Source organism: Stegodyphus dumicola, chromosome 5, assembly GCF_044657685.1.
Source record: "Stegodyphus dumicola isolate Sdum_Otavi_A_Nest chromosome 5, ASM4465768v1".
Taxonomy (NCBI): Eukaryota; Metazoa; Arthropoda; class Arachnida; order Araneae; family Eresidae; genus Stegodyphus; species Stegodyphus dumicola.
In genome coordinates, this window is record NC_140772.1 from 176,804,835 (window position 1) to 176,824,375 (window position 19,541).

Sequence of the window (19,541 nt, forward strand, 5' to 3'; positions counted from 1 at the left end):
GAATATTAATGAATATAAAACTTTTGCTGACATCTTAATGAAAGAACTATAAACTGGAACAATTTAGAATATTTATAAAACCGATCTAAATGAATTTTTTCTTAATATTAAATTAAACTCTTTTATTTTAATTATTAAATTAATGGAATTAATTTACAAGTTTTTTAAATACCTTATTTCTGCTGAAAATAAAACGTTATTATTTGTTATTTGTTGTAAAATAAACATTTCTGATTTTCCTTTTCAACTTCTTGACCTGCGAAACATAGAAGAAATTCAAATAAATAAATAATTTAAGTAATAAGTAAATAACTCATTTTTTATTTAATGACATTCTAGAGGTTTGGTGTTTTTAAATATTAAGCGTAGTACAAATGGATTAATTATGGTAAGAGTATATGTGAACTAGGTGGCGGAGATGCACCACATAATAAGAACGTTTCAAAAACTGCTAAGCAAAAGTTGTTTCCCTTTATAATAAGCATATTTTCATTCTAACAAGATAATTATGACACAGAACTGAAACGGATAGTTAAACAGTTACGCTGAATTCTTTTAAGACTTTTAAGTAAGAATAGACTCACATTAAAACCAGTGATATTCTACTGTAAAGTTGGCCTACTAGAAAATACAGGCTTCTTTTATTTATAAATTCTATAAGTGTAAAAATATGAAAGTAATTGAAAAAAGATTGCGCTATAACGTATTCCATATAAAGAAAAACTCCTTGTGATTTATTTTAACTCAAATATATAAAATTTTATTATTATTTTGAAAAATATAGGACGCATTTTAGAATAGTTAAAGATCAGTGTATATAGAAACAGGAAGAATATGTAGGATAAATCTGAACATTATTTGCGTATTAACGCTGATAACAAATTCGCAAATAAAAGCTGATTTGTAAGTAATTTAAAAATCAAATAACAATAGTTTCATTTAAGGAAACTAAAGTTTAATTATTTTATTATGATTTTATTAAATTTCAAAATTTAGGATAATTAAAAAGAGGGAATATTACGCATAAAAAGCAATATGCATCAAAATGTCGCTTTAATAATTAAAATTTCTTGCCACAGCAACGTAACAGAAATATTCGGGCCGTAATGTAGGAAAATCAGCCATTACGAGTATTGAATACTGGTGCTTGATTTTTTTTCCCTGCTTAGTTAAAAAAAATCTTCATTTAAAGTTGAAACAAAGCGCTTATGCTTGGAAAAAAATTAATTTCTAGTTAAAACAAAATTACGTTACTTAATATTCGAGAATATTAATACTTTGCTTAAAATTATTTACATTCTCGAAAAATAATAATTTTTTTTCGAAATAAAACTAGCCATTTAAGTATGAGAATCTGTTATTCGAATACATCTTAATGACATATAGTTCGGGTAAGTATGTTTAGAATGCAATTGTAAGACTTGTTTGAATTCTAAGAAGTACCTCCAGAAGTTATAAAACAAAATAACTAATTTTTTTTCCTTTTTTTTCCAGAGCTGTCGGATAAAGACGAATATAACTGCAGAAGCAGAAGAATAGATATTAATAAAGGTAAAGAACATGATGTTTCGACTGAATTAAAAAAAACTGTAGATTGCAATGTCATTAACTAGTTATCTGATAAATGAATTTAAAGTTCTCTTTGTACTTTGACTTTAAACGCGAAAAGAAACAATGATAAGAAATGCTATATATTAGTATATTTTCATCTGTACATCTACAACGTGACAAAAGTTTCGTAATTATTTAGGCATGCTAAAATTTGAAATTAATAAGTGAAAAGGAAAACTGGTTGTTTAGTTGATGGGAAACATTATAATGATTTTAGTATATCAGTCAGTTTAATAAATGTAAAAAAGAGATCGATTCAGAAATAATTTTAAGAACGATTGAAAAGAGAATTACGCAGAAGAATAAGAATAAACTTCGGTGAGAAAAATGATTCTACTTTGGAATAGAGCATTGAATTTGTAGAGCGGTATTTCTTGAGAACATTATTGTCGAAAATAAATAAGCAACTGAAATGTTTAATAATGGAATGGAAATCATCTATCTTGAATCTGACAACTCGTTTATGCCATCAAATCCCAAAGAATGTTTTGAAAAGTACGGCGGAAATGAATCTCATCAGACTGGTAAGTACTTTTAAATTCTTGCTGTTTTGCATGTAAAAGATTGAATAATCTATACTTTAATAAAAGTCGTACTTTAATACTCGTACATACTTTAATAAAACTTCTACTTTATTAAAACTATGTCATATGCTGGATAGTAATCAGAAATACGAAAATATTTTCCAGTTAACAGTTATATATGGATATTACGAAATTTAATTTTCAGAAACTCTTTTAATAATAGTTATACTCGAAAACTGCTGGTTATTCTGAATTAAAAAAATCTGTATCTCGTTCCATACACTGGTCATAGAATTTCAGCTTTCAGGGTAAATATATATTTAATTAAGAGTAGTTTTATTTAATTTACTTGTTATTTGGTGGAAAGAAAAGAAAAGCGTTAATAAATGATAGAGTTTTTTACGTTGCATTATACTATAGCTATTTTAAAATCAAAAGTATGCGGTAAGTATATGAATGTTGAATCAATATTCAAGTTCAATTAGGAGTTCATTGCACTTGACATTCAAGCCTTTCATTCAAGGACTTTTGAGACTGTTGCACTTGACATAAATAATATTTATGCTCATTTAATATGGACACAGTTTATTTGTACGAAATATTGCTGTATTATTTTATATTGGTATTTTTTACTCTGAAGATAGAACTCATAATTTTTGAAATACGATTTTTAAATACTTTTGAATATATATATATATATATTATTAAAAGTTTCATTTGAAAAAAAAATAGAATGAAGTTTACTAGTATTGTTTATAAGTTGATTTCGTATAAAATGTAAATTATCTGCCCTGTCATTTGAGTGACATTGAAATAAAAATGGATATTCAAGAATTAAAAAAACTATCATTGCTATTTTATTCGTGTAACACATTATATGAATTGAAATATAGATATCTTCAAATTCTTTTAAACAAGGCTTAAGCAGGGAAATTTTAATTTTTCTATGCCCAATAAAGATAACAACAACAAAAAAGATTAAAATAGTTGTAAAAAAAAGTAATCTAAAGTATTCTTGATATTTAATACTGATACATAAGCAAAATTCAGAGGCGTGCAATCTGTGTTTAATATTTATTAGAATAAAGTGTAAATGTGATACTGATTTATTTTTTAAATTATCAACGATTTGGAACCGTCTGTTTGCTTTCATTAACTTTTATTTGAGAATACCTTTTTACAGTAAACTGACGATTACTTTTTGCCTTTAATATGTTGTTACATATCTATTTATTGGAAAGATTAATCCAAACATATGAAACAGATCAAGTATCACAGAAGAACAATGATACATAATAAAAAAAGAACAAACATTTAATGTAAGAATCAGAATAAATGAACATGGAAACAAAAGTAAAAAGTTCAAAATTTAAACAGCAAGGAAAGGAACATAAGAGATACAGTCTTGACAAGGAGTTCATGAAAGCTCTGGCATTCCAGTATAGTTTACTTATCACGTTTCTGGGACTCTTTATCTAGTTCTGGGCATATAAGAAGACGTTCTGCTTTCATGATGCCCGAATTGAAAATTTGGCATATACTAGATGGAAGGAAGCCAATTTTATTAAGATGATTTGCCATGCAATCGTGGCCTGCTTGCAGTCGGAAGTTTGCCACAGCTTCTTTACAGGGTTTTTGATAAAACGTTTTCCATGTGTCTTGAATGTTAGCCCAGGATTTGCCTGCTGATTCTGCAGCCTGGTCAGATTTAAGAGTATCCATTAATTTCTCAAAAATCTGCTTTTAAATGACTCTAGAAGAAGCGGTTTGCTGTCTTGGGGCTCAAGTGTTCCCCTCGTTTTAATATTTGAAAATAGGTTTAATATAACTATCGCAAGTTTTATTTAGGGTAGTCTGTAAGCTTCCCCATTTGGTACCGGCTAGTCTTTTCAAAATTTAGGATCTTTTCTCTACGTTTTCTATAACAGTATTCGTAGGATTAGTAAAGTTTAACTTGTTGCCCAACACTACACCTAGATATGTGGTATTAATTCGTTTTTCAAGAGTAGCGTTGTCTATTTTGAATTTAAAGTCTGTATTCACGTGTCTCGGAGAGAAAAATTGGTAAACTGTTTTGCTTTTATTTATAATCATATTGTTCTCTTTGGACCAGGTCTCCAGGAATTCAAGCGCATTATTCATTATAATTTCATAATTCATAAAAGTGAGTAATTTATAATAAGTTTTTCCGTTTGGTCTTCGTATTTCCTGGAATTTTCCGCTTCTGTCCAAATAACAACATCGTCTGCGAACATACAGACATTAATACATTTAATGCTTTTTAACTTAATTACCAAATCATTTATATAAATGTTAAAGAGGGTGCAGCTGCTAACTGCTCTTTGAGGTAGACTTAATTTACTTCTTTTGCAATTTGATTCCTGCTCGTTCCATCTGGTCTTACATTTTCTCGCCAATTCCATAAACGTGAAGTTTGTTTAGAAGTCTCCTTCTTCATACCGTGTCGTAGGCTTCCTGGAAATCAACAAAGACAGCAAAGAACTTTTCTCCGAATTGGAGCCGGCTTTAATTTTGTGAACCAACTTCAAAACTGAATTAGTAGTTGACATGTCTTTTCTGAAACCAGTCTGCTCTTCTGCCAGAATCTCATTTGACTCCAGATAATACCTTAGTCTTGCAGTTATCATTCTTTCAATCGTCTTGACTGTATTGGAAGTCAGTGAGATTGGTCGGTATGATTCTATATCTTCAGATGGTTGGCTAAATATATTAGATATTATAATGATATATAAGATAAAAAATATATAGTCCTTTTAAAACTAAGTAAAATTCATTCTTAGTTTGGTGCTAATCTAATAGAAAAGATGTGTGTGACTGTTTTGAAAGAATTATATAAAGTCTTTCTTCGCCGATTAACAAATTACTTCATTAATTATATCTGAGTAATTTACTCCCAACTTCTTGAAGAACAGAAATCTGTATTACATTCTTTTCAAATGCATGCAGAATTTCTATGAAATGAACGCCAACATAAGACAAGACAGCAAGAGATTTTGCCTAATTTTAATCCCATTATAATATGTAGTATAACTTTTCTTGGAATTAGGGAACTAGTGAAAGGAGGTCGGGCTTGTATGGAAATATATGTAAAATATTTTAATAATGTATGCATTAAAATTGTTTGATGAAATTTGAATGCGGTGATAATGCGATTGTATTACTAATATTATCAAATTATTTCTCGGTAAATGCCAACTATATAGTTATTTTAATATTTTTCGCAACAAAATAGTACTGTTGTTGACACCAAAATTATTTTACAGATTTTGTAGGAATAAAGAAGCTTTGAAGACATAACGAACGGGCAACCAAAACTCACAGAATTAGGAATATCTAAAAAAAATGGGCGGGAGGGAAAATACTGAGTGTAATTTCTCACAGCTTTAGATGAAAAAAATGGAACTGAGTGCAGTTTTCATGGTACTTGCAGATATAAATGTCTCAAAACATATTATCTTTAATATGTCAGACATTTTTTCATATGTGAGACATCATGAAAAAAGTTTGAAACAACTTGAAAAACATTAATGCCAGTTTAAATAAATGTTCTTGTATGTCGTCACTTTATATTTCATTATTACCATTCAGATTATAAGGTATTTCTCCCACTTCCCTAGCGTGCATTCGTGGTGTAGTGGTTCTGCCCACTGAGCCGGTAATTCAGAGGTCCGTGGTTCGATTCCCGGCGAAGGCGGTTGCATATTTTTCATCTTTTCTGCTTCCAATTAACTTAATGACTCTGTTACCGTGAAAGACCGAAATTGGAGAATGTCGAATTTCACCGGAGAATGTTAACGTTCACCAAATACGTTGATGAAAGATCGAATATTGCACTACATTCTTGTATATTCGGACCCTCACCGGTGTTTGTCGACAATCACAGATATGCTCTGGTGTAAGTCGAAAAGAGAGGTCATAAAGTGCCAGAATAGTTTAAGTAATTGCAATAAATAAGATTTGAATCACATAATTTAGTAAGCTTTTTATTAATGTTATTTTATTTTCTCATTTAGAACGTACTGTATAATTAAGTAAGTTTTTAACTTCTATTATTTTCCTTTCTCATTTTGAATGTATTGTGTGTTTTAGGTTCTCATGTTCTTAAGTTCTTATTTCAAGTCTCAAGTGCGTTTATTCGCGTCTGAATTACGGAGAAGAAAATATAATATTGTTATATGTTCAACATTCACCATTAGTACATGGTGAATGTCGACATTGAGCGGTGTAAGTCAGAAATAAGAGCATTTGGAAAAATTTTTCGGACATACACCAGGAGACTATGTGAATGTTGACATTCACCGGTGAAAGTCGACATTCTCCAGATTTCGGTCTTTCACCGTAACAACTCTACAAGATAAGAATACTTTTTCTAAAATCTTTAACAGCCAAATAGGATGCGAACAGTAAAAGTATTAAAACATGTAAAAGACGAATTTCTATTTATTTTGGGTTACTATTGTAATCAGAAAATATAGCTTTTGCATATTGAGAAAATTTTCATAAAATGAAACTTTGCAATGGAAAGTGAATATTTTTTAAATCAACACTTTGCACTATGCCACTGTACATGAAAAACTATTATTATATGTAGAAGAATTAAAAATAATTTTGGATAACTTAATAAATAATTTAATTAAAATGCTAACCTCCAGCTTCTGTCCTGTTATTTACTGGAAACGTTGCATTTTTATCCGCATAGTATCCTTAGCTATATTGTGGAAAATTTCATGCATTAAAGATGAAGAATGTTAAGGTTTTTATAGATTTAATAAATAGGTGATAATACAGTTATCATTTGGCAATAGTAACTGTATTCGACAATAATAACTGTATTCGACAATAATAACTGTAACCCAGATAAATAAATAATGTCACCTACTTGTTTGTCGAAATAATACTGAGGATGATGCCCACAATAGACCTCAAATCAAGGTTAATAGGAGGGAAGTTAAAATGAAATATAGTAGGAAATATATTATAATTAATAGAAAAGTATAAAAAGCAATTCAACCTAGAAAATAAATTCATTTGGTTCCGTAACTTAACTCAGTCTTCAAAACAACATGCTGAAAATGAAAGAATAATCATTATTAAAAATGAAGAAACTATATAAATGCCATTAAAGAACAATATTTACAGGAGAATTTGTATTATGTTATTGAATTCAAAACTTGCTTAAAGAGTTGGTTATAAGACATGTTTTTGTTTCGCTTTGCAAAATTTATAAATTCTTGATTTTGTGCAAATAAATTCTGTACTATAATAAACATGAAAACAGCTTTAAAATATTAGGACAACATGTGCTACCACTGTTGTTATCCCACTAATTTTCCTTTCCCTTTTCATATTTTCCGAAGATAGTTTAATTTAATATTTAGAGATGTTATGCTTATTATCAAAAAGTGAAAAAGGAAGTAAAAAAATAATCGAGATAATGATGAGACAGATAATAAAGAGCCAATGTGAGGAAGAGCAAAAGAAGTTTATTAATTCAAGTCTAATAAGGTTTTTATTGAAAGGTTTGGTTGTATCACTAAATCGTTAAAGAATAATCTAAGAAGCCAGCTTTACTGTGATTTGTGACAGTAATTTTTATCGGTTCGCAATAAATAAACTACACAATAAAACTACAATAAATTGCAACAAACGCAAACAAACCACAATAATATCCGAAACTTGTCTACTTCATCCGTGTTTAATCCAGAGTTTACGGTATATAGGAGATGTAGGGGAAAATAGGGCAAAGTTGCGCCTTGCTTTTCTTATAAGACATGATACGAGATCTGCCCATGAATTTTTAATTCGTATCATTCGCCCCGTTGAAAAACTAAAGGAAACTTACCTGGAATTCGCTGTCCTTCTTTGTTTGAATTTGTGTAACATTTTTCGTAAACTGTTTTATCTAATACTGTTCTGCGGAAGTGTCAGAAGAAAAGTTTGGAAGTCCGGAAATTTAAAAAAAAAAAAAAAAAAAAAAAAAAAAAAAACCCACCCTGCAAATTAAGGGGTTGAGAGTTTTGGCTATTGAAAATTGATTCATATACCTTGAATTTTTACTATTTGTGAGTTTGTCGCGTATAGTAAAAACCTAATTCACAAAGAATTTTATAAATGTTCCATGAAGGAAAGCTCGCTATTTCAGCTTTCGATGTGAAAAGTTTACGGTATACACTTGTGTGCAAACATTAAGGACGAAGTCGAAAAATTAGCATATCAGCTGAACGAAGAGGCAGAGCACACAGAAAGACCAATCAGGAGATTAAATAAGGTGATGTACGGTAGCACATGCGCAGATATGCAGGTAGACGTAATGGGGGAGTGTCTGAGTAGTATAAAGCATGTTGTCGGTGTAAGATCAGTATTTCTGACAAAGAGATTGCACACCGTATAGCAGTTAAAATCACACCGAGTTGCTGCCTCAGCGAGAAATGGCGAATAATCAATCTGTTGACGACATCTGGATGCTTTTACCCGAGGTCGGATCATTGGGAAGTTGGAGGAAGGCCGCAGTGTGACAAGCGTGGATGCAGAGTTTCGAGTTGCTCACAGCATCGTTTCACGACTTTGGAGACAATTTCAAACTACAGGAACAGCTATCCGGGGGTTTAGTAGTGGTCGTCCACGAGGAACCACACCCGCAGATGACCGGTATATTGCCTTACAGGCCAGAAGAAACAGGTGGCAGACAGCGGGAGAAATCGCTAGACACACGATACAGGCGACTGGACGACCGATATCGTGTTTTACCGTGGCCAGAAGACTGCACGGTGGTGGTCTGTTTGCACGACGCCCTGTACGGTGTGTACCTCTAACGCCTGCCCATCGGAGAAGGCGTTCTCTGTGGTGCCGGGAACACCGGAATTGGAGAGACAATGAATGGGGGCGAGTACTCTTTACAGATGAGAGAAGATTCAGTCTGAGTAGCGATTCTCATCGCATACTCATCTGGAGACAGCGGGGAAGCCGCAATCATCCCTCGAACATCATTGAAAGGGACAGGTATGGAGGTGGCGGTGTTCTCGTTTGGGAAGGCATCATGCTTGGTAGTCGTACAGACCTTCACATCTTCGACACAGGTTCAGTCAACGGGACCCGTTATTGTAACGAGATTCTTCTTCCATATGTGCGTCTTTTTAGAGGCGCTATGGGTCCGCAGTTCCTTTTCATGGACGACAATGCACCATGTGATCGCACAGTAGCTGCCGAACAGCTCTTAGAGAGTGAGGATATTGAACGTATGGATTGGCCGTCACGATCTCTGGATCTCAATCCCATCGAGCATGTGTGGGATTTTCTAGGCAGACGCTTGGCAGCTCGTACCTTACCACCAGTAACGATTCCGAAGCTTCGATTGGCGCTGCAAGACGAATGGGCAGCAATGCCTCAACAACTCATTGACACCCTCATTCTCAGCATGGGCAGACGCTATGAAACCTGCCTAGCAGTCAGGGAAGATCATATCCCCTATTAAAGACCGGATGTTTCTTGCTGGACACCCATCACAGGGATGTTTCGGCCTTCAGTCGCATTGCGCTCCATGCTACTTTTTCAATAAAGCTTCTTTTTATCCCTCTGATTTCTCTTTTAGTAAGTGTTGCTTACATTACTCATGTCCTTACGTATTGGGGATCTTACAGTATTAAATGTGTTGATTTGGAAAGCTTTTGTACAAAGTTATATTGAAAAAACCGTCTCGTCCTTAATTTTTGCACACCAGTGTAATTTCATTGGTGGGCCAGAACTTTCCAGTTTTCAAAAATTGAAAGGCCAAATTAATACTCGTGCTAATTAGCCCCTAATTAGGATTTCTTAAAAGCTTTCGAAATTTTTCTACATAGCACCTTCGTGAATGGTATAACATTTACTACATGTCCTTTGGGGTTGTGGAATAACGGCTCCAAGCTTCGAGCTACATTTACTCCTTTTTTTGTCTAAGAATTTTAGATTTCGCCCGTACCGCTACAGTTTTAATTGCAAGTGAATCCGAAACGACAGCACTTTGATAAAGTTACTCTGAGTACCCAAGAAACTATAGTTAACAGTAAACTTCATATTTCCTTGTGCTAATTTTTATACAGAAAAACCTCTGTCTATTGGTGCCTATTTTATCTAGTTTTTATAATTTTATTTGCAAGGAAATCCGTCTATAGCAGGAGTTCTTAACCAGGTGGAAGGAGGAATATTCTTCCTCCACCGGCTGAGAACCGAGTTCAATAGTTTTAAGAGGTGAATGCGATCAGCCTTTTATTTAGCTGTGTTTATGAATATAAGAAACTACTTTTATTCAAGCTCTGGCATTTAGCAACTTTTCTACACTTTTCTGTTGTTTTATTTGTAAAACGTATTTGTTATAAAACCCTCTGAATCTATATGTTTAATTTTCGAGTTTTGGAAGGAGGGGGGATGATCTTCTAGCAAAGGTGAAATAGGTGCATGAGGCAAAAAAGTTGAGAATCCCTGGTCTGTAGCAACAAATATATATGCAAATGTTTTAAATGCTGCTTCACATTTAAGATTGGAACAACTCAACATGTACATTGAACACCTTTTTATTTCCCTGTAAACTCTTAGTTTTTGATGCGCTGGAGAAACTATTTTTTTCACTTCATTCGCGCAACTGCAAATTACCTTGAACCTTTTCTCATTCTTTAGCTAATGTTCTAATATTGCTGTTATTCTAAAAATAAATTTAAATATTCTACCATGCACTAGAAATTACGGGAAATTAAAATATTAACAAAATATACACAATTTCAGGAAAAATGAACTTTTTGATTTGTTAAAATTTAGGATTTCTTGGGGGGGGGACTCTACGATACAGGGAATCACAACTTTATTGTTGACCACGTTGATCAAACAAAGCCAGCATCTCTGGCTATATGTAATCATTTATTGTATGAAGATGCGAAAAATGGCTTTGGTACTTTTAAGAAAGCATGAAAATTCGATTATTTGGCTCTTTGGGAATAGCTAATGATTTGAATGGCTCATAACTTTCATTTAAAGAACCAATGGAAAAAAATTACTTTCTATATTAATAAAGTCAAAGATACTACACCTGGTTATGAAATGCATGGCTTTATGAAAAAGATTACAAAAATGCAATAAATATTAATATCACTAAGATGTATTATAAATTAAATGTATTTTAAATTATAGCAGTTAGATACATTACTAAAAATAAGACAAAGATTTAAATTATTAGTAAGTTCGTTTATAAGGTATTTGCTCCCTCCTTTCAGGGCGCCTTTGTGGTGCAATTGGAAGCATACTCGGTGCGTGTTCGAGAGGTCCAGGGTTCGAGTCTCGGCGATAGCATTGCACTTTTTTCACGTCTCCTGCTCCAAAATAACGTAATGGCTCTACATGCTTATTGCTTTCAAACAACTGAACGTGCTCAGCAGTTACATTGATTAAATTTGGGAAAATTGCAGCAAGGATATCACGTTTTTTGAAGCAAGAAACGTGAAGAAACAGAATTGCCTTCGTCAGGATTCGAACCACGAAATGTTTCAGTTCTTAGCCGGGCATACTAACTATTTATATCTTAAGAGAAAGTACGAATAAATACGATGGTTCATGACAAGATAAAGTTAAAGATCTTACAATTTACAAATAGCAATACTCTGAACTGACTATTTGAAGAACTGCACAGAAAATAAAATAAAATTTTCACTCTGCGCCTAACAGCAATATCTGGGAACTCGCTTCGGAGATACATGCATGATGGCATTGCAAAAACGTAATGGTTCAAAAATTTCGAAAACGTCTTGCTAATGGCGGTTCTAACATCAGAAAGAGTTACTTTGGAAAGTGTTATTGAGTACTTTTGCTATCTGAATAAATAAGGAAAATAATGTTTAGAAAACTGTGGTGAATTCAGTAATTATAGGAGTGAAAATTAATTGCACTGCAAATTAGATTGATTATCACTTAATCTTTTTGGTGATATGTAATTATGCTGCCAAGGCATTTAAAAAAAGCATAAAAGTTAGCGGGATATCACATTTGTTACACAATGATCAGTTTTCAGTGGATAACTAAAATTTCGGATTCTCTGGAAAATCACTCACCTCGGTTTTATTTCGGTGGTCTTTTAAAGAAATAACATATGATATCTGGAAATCTTAATTATTTATTATGTCGATAAATGTGGATAGCTTTTAGGAATGATGATATGTGTTTATGTGATTTATTTTTCTGATTTGCTCATAGCTTTAAAGAAGATTCTTTATCTTTCTGCTGTAAGTACAGATTGTTGACTTGAAGAATATATCAGTTAAACCTGAGGTGACATAGATAACATGAAGTGATACAGATAATTAGATACGAAAGGTACTGGGGAAAGGTACATGATTAATTCCTTAAATAAAGAGCGTAAACATGAATTTCCAGTTAAAAACTTTTAATATTAATTATAATATTAAATAAAATATTAATTTTTTTACGTTTTACACATTTTTATTCATCATATACATTGGTATAATAGAAATATCATTTTGTAGAATCATCTAAGCTAATTTAGCAAAACATTCTGTAAAGCAACAATCGAATTACTCGTGTGCCAACTTGAGAACTGACGAGGAAAAAAGAAAACAATTTGTAGTACCTTCCGATCCTGGATCCTAATTCATTCATATTATGAATGCAGTCGAGAATTCGGATATTTTTCAATCGTATTCATAATAATTTCTTGATCCATTCACTGTTTCACAGCATCCAACAATATTTTTAGTTCCTTGTATGAAATAAGAAGGAAGTATTGTAATCGCGAAAAGTTTCAGACAGCATATTTCAACGAAAATTTCCATTTTGACCGTTATTGAATGCAATTTAACGATGTTTTTGCGTGACATCTGTACGCAAGGACAGAATAAAAGACTCTTTTCCTCCAAAAAAATCATAAAACTGCTTTAAAAAGAATTCTGAAGAGAATTTTTCGTGGTGTCTGTACGTATGTATGTATCTCGTATAACTCAAAAACGAGTCGCCTCAGAACGTTGAGATTTTGTATATAGGACTGCTATAACATGTAGATGTGCAACTCGTATTTTGTTTGCAATCGGCCGCACCAAACGTATATAAATATATATATATATATATATCCAATCTGTTACTTGGCTCAGTGAGCTCAGTTTCTTTATTCTTATATGTTTGTAAATTGTACATTTTTTGCTTTAAAAGTGATTGAATTATGTTTTTCTTATCTTCCAGGTAAGGTTTTTATGCCTTTAGTTAACCTGAATGTTATAGTTGTGTAATTATCAACAATTTAGAAGTTGTTTAAATGCGGCTAAGCCTAATTTTTATTCACCATGTTCTTATCTTCCGGGTAAGGTTTTTATGCCTTTAGTTAACCTGCCTGTTGTAGTTGTATAATTATCAACAATTTAAATTTCCTCTGAGCGGGGAAGAGACTTCTTTTCTCTTTTGGTCCAAAGGGTCAGTAGCCCAGAAGGGCTATTAGTCTCAAAAGGGCATTTTGTGGCGTTTTACTATAAACGGCGAATCACGTTTTCAGTTGTTGCCAACAAATATTATCACCCTGTATTATATTTAAAGAAATTAAATAATGAAGAATTTGCATAAATGTATGTATGTTTCTCGCATTGTGAAAAAATGACGGTACGTAGAGCCATCAAATTTTGAATAACGTAATCCTTCACCCGAGCATGGGCACCTGGACGCCTGAATTTTGAATTTCAAATTTATTTTATTATCTATTAAATATTTTGTAAAGCATTTATGAGTTTTTATTAAGAAATTCGACGATTTCAAAGCGAACAATGGCAACACTGTACGGAAAAAAACATTTCTATCTCCAACGCGTTTAGACTGTCTATCGGAAGTTCTAAAGATATACTTTTTTTAAATATTTCGTGATATTGCTGTTGAATTTAATATTATGCGGTTTAAGTGCGAAAAACATGATAGCTAATAAATAAAGACAACACGCAAAACGTTAAAAAACGCTCCTTTGGACGTAATATAAAATCTGAAAGCTTTAAGACTTTTTTTTTAAAGGAAAATAGAAGGTAACAAAAATTATTTTATTTTAACACTAAGTTTCAGTTGCTTTATAGCTGTGGCTTCAAACTCAAATTAAATCACATTTGGCACACGGGCCAAATGCACCATCTGGGGGGGGGAAGTCACTGTGGGGCCAAAATTTAAAGAAAAATTGCTAATGAAACAGAATTTGTTAACTAAGTTTAAAAAATCATTATACATTTTTCGAAACATACGTATAAAAAAAAACGCAGGAGAAAAATTCAACTTATTTTTTGCATTAAATCTCCATGTTGATACCTGCAAAAAATTTTTATTGATTAGAATTATTAATTTAAAAGGATTCACAGCTAAATATTTAAATTTTAAGATTGTCATTTATTCAAATAATTTTAATATCTTGAAATAACCGCTAAATAACTTATTTTTAATTTAAACTAGGAATAAATTTACAAAACTTTTCCCTAGAGAGACAAAACTTGAAAATAAATAAAGATATTTTATTTTTAGTTATTTATTGCATTTTTCTATGATGCATACAAAAATTACATATTTGAATGTAAATAATTCTAAACGTCTTTGCTTCTTAATACACCTTTCAGCTACAACATAACATGGCATTTCTATTTTCAGAAAGTTTGTAACCTTGGAGGAAAGCTACTAGAAATTAATATCTTCATCCTCAATTTGTAGATGATCAGCGGAAGACTGTTTTTTCGAGGACTTATTAATTAGTTTTCAGCTATGTAAAAAAACTGTTCTCCTGCATACGTACTCGCAAACAAAGCGATTATTCTTATTGCAAACACTCCGAATGAAGGATATTTTTCTTTTCAGAAATACTAATAAAAGTTAAGCAAATTTTTACGTTCATAATATTTGAATAAAATTTATATCACAATGTACATTAATTAGCTCCATATCTAGATTACCCAGAGCGTTACTGAAATTTGCTTTTAGAAATGAAGATGGTATAAACTTCATTTGAAACCACCAAAATTTCAAAAATTTCCTTCAAATTCTTGTCATAATGATGCTTATTAATTTACGAAAAATGCATTCGCGAGCTGCATAAAATTGCTTCAGGAGTCGCGCGCAGCCCGCAGGCTCCTAGTTTAAGACTACTGCTTTAGGGCACCATATAATCTATAACCATCAGCAGATGGTAAAGTAATCAAGTTAATGTTGTAATGTAATATAATTACAGGAAACGTAATTCCATTGGAATTCCATTACATCAGGTTAATTCCTCTAGACAACACGTATTATGATTTCAGCCGTATAAATTAGGTCAGCTCACTTTAAAAGCAAATTTTTAGTAGGTCCTAAAAGATATTTTGCACTTTTATTGATTGTGGTCCTGAAACACGTGAAAATTCGCTTGATTATCCATAACCAATGATTTTACCAATGATTAAAATTCGCTTGAATATCCATTGGTTATGGATATTCAAGCGAATTATAATCATTGGTTATGGATATCGCATTATCCACAACCATAAAATCATTGGGGAAGAGTAACCTGAATCTAATATTATAAGAAACCGAAATGAGGATAACAATTCTGTAAAAAATCAGAGGAAAAAATTCTAAGAAAGCAAAAACGATAACGAAATAATATTCTTGAAAGGTAATCATATTTCCGAGGACAAAAAAAACAACTCCATCACGTTATCATGAAAAACAGTAGTTTGTTCACTTCTTCGGTGAAGTTATCAAAATAACCTTTCTCGCAGTTTTTAAATTTATGCACTGTTCTTTTATATGATTAATAACTCATTTATTATTCCTTCTGCTGTTAGCAAAATATCATCTTCAGTCTAGAAACGCTCTTATCTTTTGGCGAGTTCATGCAACTGCCACAGATAACTCCATTTACAGAGATAGCCACCGGCGAGTTACGGTAAGCTATTCGGTACTGTTAGAGTATTTTTTTTTTTTTTTTTTGCTTAGATTTTCTTCGTAGTAAAATGCATGTTCTGAATGGTAGAATAATTAATTAACTTTAGGAAATGAAACACTGATTTATTGAGAAGAATACCGAGGCGTAAAACTTTTATGTGAATATTGTAACAACACATTTTTAGTCATTTATTCAAGATTTGAATTTCCAAAGAAATCTCAAAATTTCCATATTATAATAAAAACACATAATATAAGAGGAAAACGCAATAGTAAATTTCATCGATACTGAAATTTACCAACAGGAAAGAAATAAAAATTTCAGTCTCTTTCTATAAATTAGGATTTTTTAATCAGAATTGTAATTAATTTATTATTTTCCTGAAATTCTTCTTTCTTAACAGGTCTAAACGCGTTAATTAAGTATCGCAATATATTAACGTTTTTTTTACCTCCACGAAAGCTTCATCGCAAAGGGAAACCATAATGCACAAATATTATAATCTCAATCGTGCATTGCGTTTCAGTACTGTGATATTGCTTAGGCTTTTGATAATGAAATATTTAATTTTATTCAGATCACATTATGCATGTACGGAAGTTTAATCATTCATCCCATTTCAACAATATCATGGTGAATTCTTAGTTTTCGCTTGCAGAGAATTCCATTTTGTGGTCATAAACTAGAAAGGGAAAATTAATGGAATAGCGATTATTCTGAAGAATTAGTAAGCTGAAATTTTATTCGTGATTGAAATTCAATTAATTTAATTCTACTAATCACTCCACATGAGTAGGTTAGTTGTTATGACTTAATATAAAAGTATGATACCTTTGTAATTATTTTAACAGCAAGGATATTATCGCATGCTTTATGCTTCTTTTGAGCAAGGCATTTCTGAAGAAAATGAATCTGTACATACGAATCTTTAGTAACTTGGGGTGAAAAATTTAGATAAAGAACAAATTATATATCTCCGAAAATGTTTGGGCAATTTGACTGATACTTAGTTCAGAGATACATAATGTTATGAAGGTTTAATATAGTTATGTAAAATAAAAACCGAAGATCAAATACGTGTAGTATACACATTTACAGAAAGATACCACGGTGAGGCAGATTTTTCCAAAATGCAAAGGTAACAGAAAACACGGTGAGCTCTAATTATACCATTAACAAGACAATAGAAAAAGCTCTAAAGAAATAGATCAGACCGAGATTCACTTTAATGTGAGGATACTTCCTTAAAACTCTGAATTGAATTACTTTGTAGAAAGTATCAGATATAGTAAGTAACAACCATGTAACTCTATCTTTCGCTTGCCACTGCATTTAAAACGAAATTGACGAAGAAAACAGCAAGTAGATGGATGATATAGAAGAGACTATACTACTGACGACAAATGAAGTGTACCTCTTTTCTTCTTCTTCCATAAACGAGAGTTCATCTTTGAAGATACTGTAAACAGTTATTCTGCAACAACAATAACAACAACAAAACAAAAATAAAACCTGTTTTTTCCTCTTTTCTAATCAGTCAAAATGCAATATAAACTGATTCGGAATGTTCTTCTAACTGAAGAGATTATAGGAGAAGTTTTCAACACTCCAAATAAAAAATGAGTCCCATTCCGTTTTCTAATAAGTCAAGATACAATATAAAATTATTCGGAATCTTCGTCTAACTAAAGACTGATTGACTATAGGAGACATTTTTCTCTCTCCAACACATGGAAAAGCGACTTCTTATGTGGGACAATTGTCTTAAAATGTGAAGTGGTAGCTTGTTTAGTTTCTTACAGTTCGTCCCTGAACGTTTTCAATGGATAAACGGTGTTCCGTGCTATAGCGATAAGATCTTTCAAATTGAATATGAGGTACAGTGTTTAAATTCTATATAATTTCCATAGATTACTATGTTATCGGCCACAGCATTAGACTTATTTAAAATCTTGTCGAAGAGGAAATTATTCATAAAATGTAATGGTCAGCTAGATTTTCTCATCTGCATTATATACACGTGTGCAAGATGCTCCATTGAAATTCACTAAAACACGAAAGTTGTCTTCGAAGTCAGTTGTTACCAGAAAAAAAGTAGCAAATAACTCTTTCCATAATTTTTAATAATGATGTAATATATGTATACCTCTCTCGTAGCCACAGTCTTTCTTAATTTTGCATAACGCAATTTTGTGTATACGCGTTTTCTTAATTATCTTTATGTAATGTTTCCAATGCGAGAATTTCAGTTATGTACGGTTCACTGTAGAGCATCGCCCGAGTTGCGAGAATCCTCTTTAATAACTGATTTGAAAACTTCGTACTTACGTATTAGCGAAACCATTTTAGAGCAGTGTGGCGAATTTCATGGGAGAATAAGAAGAAGGACTTTTTGTTGTAAAAAAATGCATATGTATTTGTTGCATTATGCACATTACTGCACGAATATTTTATGTTTCATCTATGTATTTAACTCAAAAAAGAATCAATAAACATACAGTTGGGTTTGTTGTGGTTGAAATTTTGTGGCGATCGCTCCGAGAACACTTGAAGCATTGTTTCTTACGGATTTTGCAGGAAAATACTACATTCCTGCAGAAATTTTACCGCAGTTTCTTTTTCTGTGGGCAAATCCCGCAAGTATGTATCTTAAAATCAAATTTAAGATAAAAAGTTATCACGATTTATCCATAAAAACTACTGAAACTTGGAATACAGCCAAAAGAACGTATATAAAAATGGCACCGTTTCTTGTTTAAACTAAAGTATTGTCATACGCCTGGTTACCAGAGTTCGACGCGTACTGAAACATTGGCGATTTCTATTAAGGTGGTTGCGATAGAATGTAAGTACTGAAAATTCATTCATTAAAGAAACTAAATATTGCTTGGAACTGCAAAACTTGAAATTCACGATAGCGTTCCAGGATATGGTGTTGAAGCCCTCACAATATTGCATCCAAATGTAGAGGTTTTATTACTCCTATCGAACACCACTCCGTTAATCTTGTAAGGTTTATCCTAAGTTTTTAACAGTTATCTTGTAGAGTTCCTCACTTTGTAAATGCTAAGTTACTGTTGAACGTGAAGAATCTTAAGAACTAGTAAGCGAATAATCGCTTGAGTTCGTGCAACAAGAAACAACAAGATGGAAGGGTAAATAACCTTTTATTATTCAGATAAGATTTAACAGAACTCCGTCTTGGAGTGTACAATAAAAGCTGACACTTGGCTTGAACTTAAGAGGCTAAGAAGTAAACTAAAACTAATCTAAACTAAAGAGATATAGCCGAAGCTATCAAGATTCTAACCGAGTTGGCTCCTTAACGCTATTTGACTGCGAAGCTATCAATGGCCTGAGTACGACCGAGCGTAATAACAGCTTTGAGACAGAGTAGCCAAAAAGACTGACGCGCGCTAATCAGAAACTTTGATTCTCTCTCACTCAGCAAGTAGAACTTCGATACCGCTCTT

At 32.1% G+C, this 19,541-nt stretch overlaps 1 protein-coding gene across 1 annotated transcript in view; it reads left to right on the forward strand.

Moving 5' to 3' along the window:
- LOC118188083 (corticotropin-releasing hormone receptor 1-like) overlaps positions 1–19,541 on the forward strand; it is a 568,128-nt gene that overhangs the window by 425 nt on the left and 548,162 nt on the right. The window contains exon 2 of the mRNA XM_085817427.1: positions 1,495–2,135. Within this exon, the coding sequence (XP_085673553.1) occupies positions 2,024–2,135 (112 nt within the window). The 5' untranslated portion in view covers positions 1,495–2,023. The remainder of the gene's footprint in view (positions 1–1,494; positions 2,136–19,541) is intronic.